Below are 11469 nucleotides of genomic sequence, written 5' to 3'. Positions count from 1 at the left end.
GTTAAGAAAAGAAGACAGAAAAGTAGTTAGGTGAGACAGCGGGTAATTAACATGGGTTACTAATGCTCGTTTACATTTTTACTCAGGACTAAATGGCAAGTAAATGGACTGTTTGAAACACTGGGTTTGATCGCCTAAGAAGGTTCTCAGCTGAGGATACTACACAGGGAATCTGTTGCTATCTCTGTCATCTCAGACTCTTTCCTGATATGGAACAAAGTGAAGGTGAACAGGAATCCCAGCCAGAGAATCACGTGGATAGCAAGAGCAGCGTGAAATCTTTGCCTGGGGGAGAGGCCCATGTCAAGCTAGAGATAAAAAAACATGCAGTTACAGATGACTACAAACTCTCCAAACGGGTGCTAGGGCTGGGAATCAATGGCAAAGTACTGGAGTGTTTCAACAAGGAGACAGGCCAGAAATGTGCTTTGAAGGTATGTAGGCTTTTTCTTTTTTTCTTTATTGGTGGTTTGGAGGCCAGAGTTCACTCCCAGAGTCCCATAAAAACTACTTCTTCTGCTGCTTACATTTCACAGAGTGCTGTGTGAAGGATTTAAATATGTAGAAATGTTTACTCTTACTTACAACATTGTAGTCCAAACTTGAGTCTATTCCAGAATATTCTGTGTGAGTTTTGAGAAGGAAGTTACCAGCTGTGAAATCCATATATTCATATTTAAAAGACAAAAAAGCAGGGGAGAGAACTTGCTAGATCTTGAGTAATTGTAGTATGCAATATTTGGAAATTGTTTTGGAACCTGTGCAGTGAAATAGGCCTAAACTGGGAAGTATTTAAATGTTCATCGGTCTTTAGGGTTCCCTCCCTTTTGAGGACTTTTCTCAAGGGTATTTCTAGTTGTTTACTCACCTATTTATTTACTTTTTATTTATGATCCATTTACAAAGAGTATTATCTGGGAAAGCATTGATTACACCTATATGGCAAGTAAGTTTAGTAGGTATTTATGATGATAAGTGCTACTTAAAAAAAATGGAGTAATAACCATTCCTTAGAGGACATAAAGCTTACCCGCATTTTGCTCGACAGCTTTGAAACCTGAAGATTTCCCTGCTGCTTTTAAAGTACATCATTAGAAAAAAAACAGCCCAAATGAGAACCAAATGGTTCTGTGTGGTAAGACTGATAACCAGCTGAAGTAATTATTGGGAGAATTACTTAGGAATGTTACTGAGTCCTTGTTGGTGTTAGACTAGTTGAGATGTCTAGAAGGATTTCAGGTACCCTTCCTTTTCTTAAACGTCACACTCCAGGACAGATCTGCTAGTGGTCTGCCAACGTCTGGATATGGTCTTGCCTCTACGCACATGAAACTGCCATCCCAGGCAAGGCCTTTCTGCCTTCACGGAGCAGACTGGTAGCTTTGTGCATTGCAAAGATTTTTAACAGAGGAACTAGAAAAGCTTATAGTACAACAATGTGCTGATTAATTCACCTGTTTATGACACTCTCATCTTCTTTATCACAGTATTTTGTGTTAGTTTTATGTAGCTGACGCACAGAAGTTTATCATGGGGAAATGAGGTTTTGGCAAACAGACTAGAAGTACTGGGGTTATGCACCTGCATGGGGGAGTGTCAGGTTTCTGCAACTCAGGTGATCCATTCATCAGACCCTTCTGAAGTGCTATCAGTGTTAATTTCTATACTTAGCATACTTTGAGGAAGGGTAATTGTTAATACTGAAGCTGCTCTGCTGTTTTTGAAGAGTCCAGTGGCTTTGTTGCTGATCATAGACCATTCATACTTCAAAGATTTTGCAGTTATAATGTCTGGAAGCATTTTAAAATAGACACTGTTGTTCCAGAGCACAGTCCAGTGACAACAAGTGTTCCAGAGCAAATTCTGTAGCTCTGAAATCAAATAGAAAATAAATTCCTATGGATCTTAGAATCTGTAAAATATTTTTTTAATTCATCACTCAGAGTTGGGGAGATGGAGAAGGAAAGTTGCTGTGCCCTGATATAATGCCCTTTGCCTTGTGGGAAGGAGGAACCTATAGTAGATACTAATTTCTGTTTAGCACTGATCAAGTTGGCTGATTTTTTTCAGAACTTTGAAAATATATTAAGGACCAAAGCACCCCGCCCCCACACCCACTTCCTAAAGTTTTGTCAGTCATGGCTATTGTATCACCAAAATGACTTCTGTGTGTGTTTGTCGTCCTCCCCCGGCGGTGGAATGTGTATGCTTTTATGCTGAAAGGGACAAAAATATTAAGATGTATATGAGTTCTCTAGGGAGTTTAAGTGGCAGATAATAGTTTGCTGCTTGTGTGTATGTATTTCTCATCATTATGAGTTTAAGTGCTGAATAAATAGTTAAATATGCAATTAAGTAAAACTGCCAGCAGCCCAGAGAGAATCCGCTATACTCTCTAAAGATGGTCTAATGAGAAGATTACCCAACAAGGAAGGATCAAAACTGTGCTTAATTGGCAAGAATAGAAAGATCTTTTCCTAGCCCTAAAGATATTTACAAGGATGAAAATATTCAGAGAAATTTTTTTTTTCCATTGTTTTTTGTGAAACCTGAACTGGGCTACACAAGTCCCAGACCTGCTCCAAATAAAACTTCAGAGCAAACTATCCAGTCAAAACAGTTATGGAAAAGGGACAGGAAACTTGGGTAGAAATGTTCAGATACAGCTTTTCAGTGCAGAGTTCTCTGTGTAGGGATAATGGGGACTTGGTGCCTCTGCCTTGCCACTGTTTATACTTCCTAGGTGTGATGACAGTTATTCACTTACAGGAACAGAAAGTGGAGGCTGATGAAGCTGTCATGGGGTGGGGGGTGGGGTAAATAAGGAGAAAAAAAAAAAACACGCAAGCAACTGGTAAAGAGAAATATAAAGATTAAATTGCAAGTTGAACAGGAAAAAAGGGATGCTGGCTGGATTTTTTTTTTTTTTTCTGGAGGTTGCTTGTGCAATATCCGTTGAGATCTATGTATGTTTGTGGACAAATGCTTCAGGCGTGAGTATGCTTGCTGTAACCTCCTCCTGGGAAAGGAAAAACATCACTCCTGCTGCTGAAGATAAAGCATGATAGCCTGTTCCCCTTCACACCAAGCTTGCCCATCAAAACAGCTTCTGACTTGGCAGATGGCACTGCTTTCTGCCCGCAGGTTTTCTTTTATGTGGGAACAAAGCCAGCACAGCCAGGATCTGGATAGAAAGTACTCAATGGAAGGAATTTTAACTGAGATACTCAAGAGGAAAGGGCTCGGACAGGCAGAAACATTCATTCCCAGAGCCATGTGTCAGTCAAGCACTACATACTGTAATTGGGAGGTCCCTATTGTCTTCTCTTCAGCCTGTATCCATAACTGGAAGTAGTTAGAATTTCACTAATCACTTTAGAGTGGGAAAACACAAGACAACCTCTTGGAGATCCTGCAGGGCTCTGGTCCTTTTCCTAAAGTATTATGTGGCTTAGTTTACTCTGCTTGGCATTGTGATTTGCTACACACTTTTAGAATGTTCTGTCAGCTCGATTTCGGTTGGATTGAAATGCCACACGCATTGCTGGCCGGCTCCAGAAAATCTAATCTGGTTACTTACTTAGACACATAATGACACTTGAATGGCACTGTTTCCAAATAGTGCGAACACAGCAATTTAGAAAAGTAGAAGCATAAACAAAGCTGCTGTGCAGGACTGTAGCCTTCTAGAAGGCAACTCTGTTTTGGTCTGTCTCGCCCTTACAAACAGAAAACCTTCTCGTATCTCTTTCCATAGTTGATCCAGAAATAGCGGTCAAGTGAAGTCTAGTCACTCTTCTATTTTTACCTCTTCTTTACCAGCCTGCCCCCTTCTGTTCACTTTACCTTTTGGGGCTAAAATTTAACATCCACTCCTTCAACACTGTCATCAGCCTTGGTGTTCTCTGCTGTTTTTTATATTCCTCCCTGGTTTTGGGGAGAGGAGGAGACCAAAATAGCTGACTGCTTGTGAGAATAAATGAAAACTCCTGGGACGTGCCTCCCATTTAAAAAAAAAAAAAAAAGAAAAAAAAAGAAAAAAAACACCCCAAACCTACAGTTCCCTGTTCTTTCTTTTTCTCTCACTTTTCTTTGTTTTTTGGTACAAGTGCCTGCTAAGTGGTGTCAAAATAATATTTTGATGCATTTGGTGGCCTACTTTAATTTTGTGAAAGATGGTAGAAAAGGCTCAGAGTTGGGATCAGAAAAAAGAGAGAGAGTGCTCTACTGCAGTACTGGGACTTCTCTGCATCTGCAGCTTCAGGATTTTGGAAGGTGTTTTGGGGTTTAAAAAAAGTGTTACATGTCATTGGCATACTACTCACCTTCAGTAAATGGACTTCAAAGTTGCTTCTTTCCAGGAGAAGAAAAGGAAGGATAATTCGAGCATAGCAGCAAAGGACCTTGGAACTTCAAGAAAACTAAGTATATTGGTTATGAGTGTATTGGTTTTGCTGGTGTGAAAATCCTCTTGAATAACAGCATAGCATTGGTAAAGTGCTTCTCCCTGAAGCACTGTGTGTATGCACCATGTACTGTGGCTGCCTTCCAGTCATCTGACACTTCTAGGTTAAGGCAGAGAGTATATGAATGCACCTCCTGGTTCACACAATCATTTAGGTTGGAAAAGACCCTTAAGATCATTGAGTCCAACCATTAACCCAACACTACCAAATCCACCACTAAACTGTACATGCCACATCCACATATATGTCTTATCCTGTAGAATAAATAGTGAGTTAAGCCATGACCCGCCTCATAGGAAATGTCCTGTGCTGCTAGGTGCCAACAATACAGTATATACAACTTGCTGGTTTGAAGACAAATACATGATGCTTAAAAGTCAAATAATGCAAAAAAAAAACCAAAAATAAACAGCTCCTTGCCTTTTAGATTTAAGAGAATTTTGGTGACTGATAATCACAGAGTAGGAGGCTCTACTGTTATTCATAAGAGTATTAGCATAACTTTGTGCTTAGAAGGAAGGAAAATAGGTAATGGATAAAGAAATTTTGAAAAAACAAAAATGAATTCCCAAAATGGTTCTTGGAAACCACACTAAGGACTGACTATATAGAGAAGGTTGTTTGCTTTCCAGAATGGGGTCGTTGTGGAGAAAGGTAGTCATTCTGCATCACCTACCTTCATTTCATTGAGTCTTGGGCTATGTTTCTGCCTCTCACTCCATTTGAATGTTTCTGACTACATTAAGTAATATTGCATCACATCAGCTGATTGCTGTATAGTCTGATCTCAGGTAGCATACGATGAAGTTGGGTCATGATTGTTCACAAACAGGAGACTGTACAGCCCAAAGTATCTGTTTTGCAAGTTTATCCCAGTAGCTGATACTTTTAAAATACCCTGTTTATTGCTTGAAATAAGATGATGATCAAGGAAAAGAATACAGCAGTGGAGAAGGCAATGCATGCTGTGAAAGTGAAGGTTATTTTAGGCTGATGATTGACTGTAGAATAGGAAATGTTAACAATCTTCTTAGATGCTATAGACTGCACTTTTAGAAGAGAAGAAAATTATGCTGGATTAGGAATGAAACATTTCAGCACTTTTAGAATGAGGAAGAATAATGTACTAAGCTAGAACTGTGGTGGGAATTCAAGGAAGCAAATTGTGATAGTTGTTTAGGATTTGTGTTGGATGAAGGAGCTCTTACTTTACTGGGATGACTTCATGTTTCAGAAGGAAATGAGCACTTTCTAGTGAAGTATTCTGTAGTTCCCTCTTACCTACCATGTTTCCTGCAGCATATTTATACTGGTTTATCTGACACAGCAGAGGAAAAAACTCTGGGAGCTATGTGTTGTAGATAAAAGCTGGATGCAGTGTAGAACGAATATGAGTTCAGAAAAGTTCTAGTTAAATGGCAGCCCCCACTGTATGGAGAAGTACCTAAAATATGAATAGCATGAGACTGGTCCTTGAATTTTATCCTTCAGTGCCAGTCTTGCGAAGTATTACGTAAATATGCATAGAATACCTAAAATAACGTGCAGTTGATTAAAAAGTGGGTCGTTTCCACTGCTACAAGGATTGCTTTTAAACCAGTGAGTCATTCAAGATCTGAGTCTTTGAGTACTTTGTACATATTTGGGCTGGAATGGTACCTTCCAGAGTGTCAGTTGGACTAGCTAATTTTAAAAAATCTGGACTTTATCAGTTTACTTTGAAGATCTAACATTCTTGACTGATCTTCTTATTCGAAATACAGCAAATAATTTAAAAAAAAAAAATAGACTTGGTCTGTAATAGTAAATCTGCAGGTAGTAAATTCTTACTAGGTTCAGTGTCAGTTCACTAAGACTAAAAAGTGCAAACAGAAAGGCAAGTGCCATAAACCATTAAGTCATCTTGAAAAAAACAAAACTATGTTGGTGCTACTTTGCACCTTCTGTATTCTCTTCCAATCTGTTAGCAAGCTGGCACAAGTCATACCCTGACTTGTGTAGTAGCAAAGCTTGGGAAGATCAAGGTGTGTTCTCCTGCCTTTACCCAGGTTCAAAGCCCTGGGAAGGTGTTACAGATGTGTCTTATTTCAGCTGTGAGGGTAGTGCTTAAAGGGAGAGCACATGTGCATGCACGTGTGCGTATCAGTCAGACACGAGTAAGCACTTGACACCCTCTTTGATCTAGTAGACCCTTCTCTTTGCCTTTCCCTCCTCCCTTTAGAGCCTAAGTCCTCCTATTCCTTTTAACTGAAGTAGAACCTCCCGATTCATGCTAGCTGGGAGTCTCATTACGGGTAACTGGATTTTGCAAATCAGCTTTAGCACAAGAAAACCATAATCAGGAATTTTAAAATTAATTTACAAGACTTGTGTATTTCAGCCTCATTTACGTATGGTAGTAGCATCTAGAGAGATACCCAGACTGGAAAAACACAATAACATCATTTATAATTTGGGAAGAATCAGGGCTACACCTGAATGCCATGGCTTACACACATCTTTTTTCCCTTAGTATATTTTTCTCTGTCTGTGGTAGCACCCTGTGTAAGAGCACCCTGGTCTGAGCATAAATGACTTCTTATGATAGCTTGCTGCCAGTTAAGTCTCAGCAGAAAAAAAGAGATTTTTTCATGGTTGATAAATATACAGGAAGCCCAGGGAAAGAAGATGTCACTGTCGGTGGGAGCAAGAGCCAATGTAAATTTGTGAAAGTCCGTAGATTAACAGCTTGCCTATCAAGACTGTTTTGTGTTGTCTATTAACTGTGTGCAGTGAATTTTTTTTCCCTAAAAAAAAAAAAAAATGCAATCATTGACTTATTTACATAATTATATGCAACATTCTCTAAATGTTTATGCAATTATGATTTGCTTGACCCTGAAAGAGTTCCCATTTCTCATATGATGCACACATGTTTCCTTGGTATGGAATTTTTCCATGTTAAATATCTCTTTGGAACACCACACTTCAGGATCGTGTGTAATAGCCTAATAGCAACAGCAGAGCAGTCCGCATAGCTGTCCTCATTTCTTTGGCTGTGGTAGAGTTGTTTGAACTGTCTGCATTGTGGCTCTTATGCTGTGAGAAGATGTGGTGACATTCATGAGAAGGAAGGTGGCAGAGATGTGGCCAGTGTGGGAGGTGGAGAGCAGATGACCCGTTTACTGAATTGGAAAGCCGTGAGAACTTCTTTCCACTGTCGCCAGTGAAAGCTGGTGGCGCGCTCTGTCTGGATTAGAGTGTATAAACTCTGTGGATTGTGGTATTCTGCACAGACTTCCCAAGTACTTGAGATGATTCAAAGCTCTGTTAATGAGATTAAGTTCTAACGCTCCAGCATTTTAATACCTCGGGAATGAAGGGGAGAGAATTCTTGCTCAGCATGTAAATCACGGGTGGCCTCCTAGTTCCTGAATCTTTGTAATATGTGACATTTTGCACTGAAGCTTTCAAGACCTGTTTTAAGAGAAAATGCAGATATTAAATTTGTGTAAAGCTAATTTTTCCTTCAGAGAAGTTTGCTTGCTGAACTTGCTTTAAAAACCCAAACCAAACCACCCTCAATGTGCCATCTTTATGGGTAATTTCAGATGTTCTGGCTAAGGAGCCAATCTTCTTAAAGTTGCACTGTTCACAGATCTTAAGTCTTGCCAGTTCAAACTCTGGCTCTTCTCCATGGGCTTTTTCCCAGGATTATTGTGGTTGTTTTTTTTTTTGTTTTTTTTTTTTCCTTGAATACTCTCTTAAGTACAATGGCGTTCCAAGTAATAGGCCCTGGGGCAGCTCCTGGGATCTGCATCAGTTAGGGCTGAGGACAGATTTATTAAGCCCCTTGCTTGAGGGGAGTTCAGAAAAAACTTTTTTTTTGTTTGGACAGCACTTCTAAAATATATAAACTGTTTGGAAATGGCAGGGTGTGGAGTGACTCATGCCCTTTATCCGCTGAACTTTCTTCTGTGGTGAAATGTTGGCTGGGGTGAGTAGTTTGCCTAGGTGTGAATTAGCTGTAAACCTTATGAAAGCACTCAAGTAGTGGTTTCTAACTGTGGTTGGTGTTTCTGTTACACTTGGAGGTGGATTTGGGGTTTATTTTGGTTTTCAAAATAGAGCAATTAAAAACTGGATAGGGAGCAGCCACCTCGCACACCTGTGTTCTGTGTGGGACTCCTGCATGCTCCCGAGCATCACATTTACCATGTATTTCAGGGATGAAAAGTCCCTAAAATCCTCCTTGGAGTCCCACAAGGCCTGGCCTTTGGTATTGCCATAGCTGCTGCTGTTCTTCTCATCTGGAGTCCCAATGGCAGGAAATACTCTACCGGCTTCATTTTAAACCAAAAAAGTATTTATTTATTTATTTTTCTTATAAAGGCTTAAATTCTCTCAGGTCCTTATTCCATTTTCCCACATGTTGCTTTTAGTCAATGTGGCTTTGTCAAAAGCAGTCTGGTTTCCACAGCAACGGAGTTGTTAACACCAAAGATGTCAGTGCTCAAAGGTGGGGAGGGGGCTGCGTTTTCTGGCTCGGCTGCCTTGCCGTGGTAGAGGCCCTCACTGCAGCCACACTATAGTGCAACGTCTCTGTTGTCTTTGTGAAGAGTAAAAGCTTTTCATTTTGTTCTACTCTTCCCTTTTCAATCAATTTACAGTCAAACTTTGACACCTGGGAGTGTGACAGGGCTTGATGTTTCCTAAGTGCTTAGAACCTTCTTGTACTTTCAGGCCCTCTGTTCTGAAGGCTGCTGTCCTCTGCTTTTTGAAGAGTTTTTCTGTGAACAGAATAGCACTTCCATATATGCAAAGCCTGTAGCACTAAGTCTGTGGTAGAGCACTCTCCTTTCTGATCCCTGTTCCATGTCTGGTTATGAATGATCACAAGAAAAGTGATCTGTCCTTTTATCTTGCCCAGTAACGTGAAACCTGCTTCAAATAAACCTGTTCAGATAGGTGTTCTGAGGCACACATCCCCTTAGTGTGGGGACTAAGCCTCACCCCTATTGACATTGCATTGTCTACAAATATCTTCCTAATACATAGTTAACCTGGGAAATTCATGACCTCAGGAGCTGAGTGGTAGTAATGCTGTGAAGATCTTGAAGAAAAAAGCACTTCTCTGAGTGCAAATGTGAGGAAACCCCCCCATAGTTTCAATGTACTTTAGGAATTTGGCTGTGGTCTTTTTATCTTGTTACAGCTTATGATTACAAAAATGTCAGGATAAGTAATGAAACTTTGAGCTTCAGAAGACTTTTTATTGCTTGTTTTGTGTTTATTACTGCTGCAGGTGTAAAAAGTTCTCCTGTCCAAGGAGAGGGAGGTGGAGCTTTTGTCTCAGCCTCGCAGGTGACTGTAGCTCTGGGTAATGCCCACCACTTGCATAAGAGTTTCATGTCAGGGTGTGTCTTCCTGGGCAAGTTGTTCTTGTCTAAACCAGGGTGTAAGCATAAAGTGCAATAGATTTTTCACAATGGCTATTCACATTTAAATCCTCCCCCACCTCCCGAAGGGCGGGGCAGGAAAGCACTTTTATCAGACTTCGGTTGTGGAAGTGCAAACAGAGGAAGGTTTTTGAAACTTCTTTTCAGGCACTTTCTGCTGTTTATTCAGACCTTTAATAGAAATCATAGTAACATAAAAATAGTATCTGCTGAAGACAGTTTAAACCAGAAGCTGAAACTTTACAGCAATGGGAAGTTTGTTTTAAATTGGCTGTAATAAGTGATGAAATCACATACCCAAATGCAGATATGACTTTAATTCAATTTTTGGATGCCTTTTATTGACTTCTAATGACTAAGCTTTGTATCTGCAACTTAGAATTTAATTGCAACTCACTGGTTGTATTTTTAACGTTTATTTCTGTTCACTTTCTGAACAAGCATCTGACTCTTCATTGGGATTCCTGGTACAAAAGTCATTCTTACAAAGGGCAAAATCTGGATAGCTGTCTTGTCTGCTGGAATTTGGTATTTTGTCAGGTTTGCCATGTTTAGCTGGGTGATTTTTCAGTTGCTTTTCTCTATGTTTGGAAACTACAAAGCAGCATCTCACAGGATTTCCAGCACCACAGTGGAGGGGAGCAGGCTGACAAAGTCAGAGTGGTGGATGAGAAAAGGTCAATTAATTTAGAAACAGTCTGACTTCTGGTGGATTGGTATCAAGTGGAATTTTCCTCTAGTCTCTCAGCTCTGTAATAGCCTTTTCCTGTTGCTGAGATGCTGTGATTAAAGGCCTCTTGAAGGCGGAGGGAGTGTGAGAGTGACTTTCAGTTCCAGTTGCATTTCAGAAACCCTGATTGCCAGGCATGCCTCTGTTTTGGCAGGTGAATGTGACTGCCTTGACTTGGGCTGGGCCTATGTGCCTGTTACTGTTGAAAATTGGGACATGACACTCAAGTTCTACAAAAACTAACCTCTTACTGCAGTAGGGAGGAGGAGAAAACAACAATATGCATTATTGATAAAAGACCTGATACAAGAACAATTAATCCTGAGTCTTTCCCACCTCTCTGCTGTCTGAATCACTGCTGTGGAGGTGTGAGGGAGGGTGAATGAATGCAGTGTTGTGCGTTTGTTGCCAAAAGCCAAGTCTCACAGAGGAAATATGGAGAAAGTTCTCACAAGTGTTGGTGCAATAAAACATCCAACACAGAAATAATAATTTTTTGTAAAATCAAAATACCGCAAACCGGTATATGTGACAGTCTTGATTTTTGGCAATATGAGCTAATAACTGTGTAGGATTGTTTAATTTAAAAACTAAAGCAGGACTTTGCCTGCATCCTACAAGCAAAGGAGCACATTCACAGGAGGGCAGTTTTGGAGAAGAAGAATAGTTTGAACTTGGAGCTTGGGTAGCATCAGAAAGAGCAGTGTGGCAATCCTCTGAGGATAGGATGGGAAAGCAGCCATGGTACTGCTGAATGTGGAGTTTATCACATGTCATCTTTCCTATCTGTCCCAAGTATTAAAGGTCACAAGGAGATGGATGTTTTCTGGTTAGT

At 40.2% G+C, this 11469-nt stretch overlaps 1 protein-coding gene across 1 annotated transcript in view; it reads left to right on the top strand.

Annotated features, from left to right (window-relative positions):
- Window positions 1-209: 209 nt before the first annotated feature.
- The window catches only part of MAPKAPK3 (mitogen-activated protein kinase-activated protein kinase 3), a 46130-nt gene continuing 34870 nt past the window's right edge, over window positions 210-11469 (top strand). The window contains exon 1 of the mRNA XM_008945105.1: window positions 210-434. Coding sequence (XP_008943353.1) covers window positions 210-434 — 225 coding nt within the window. The remainder of the gene's footprint in view (window positions 435-11469) is intronic.

The sequence above is a fragment of the Merops nubicus genome, unplaced genomic scaffold (assembly GCF_000691845.1).
Source record: "Merops nubicus isolate BGI_N331 unplaced genomic scaffold, ASM69184v1 scaffold7828, whole genome shotgun sequence".
Taxonomy (NCBI): Eukaryota; Metazoa; Chordata; class Aves; order Coraciiformes; family Meropidae; genus Merops; species Merops nubicus.
The sequence above is the reverse complement of the archived record's forward strand: the minus strand, read 5'-3'. Positions and strand labels throughout refer to the sequence as shown.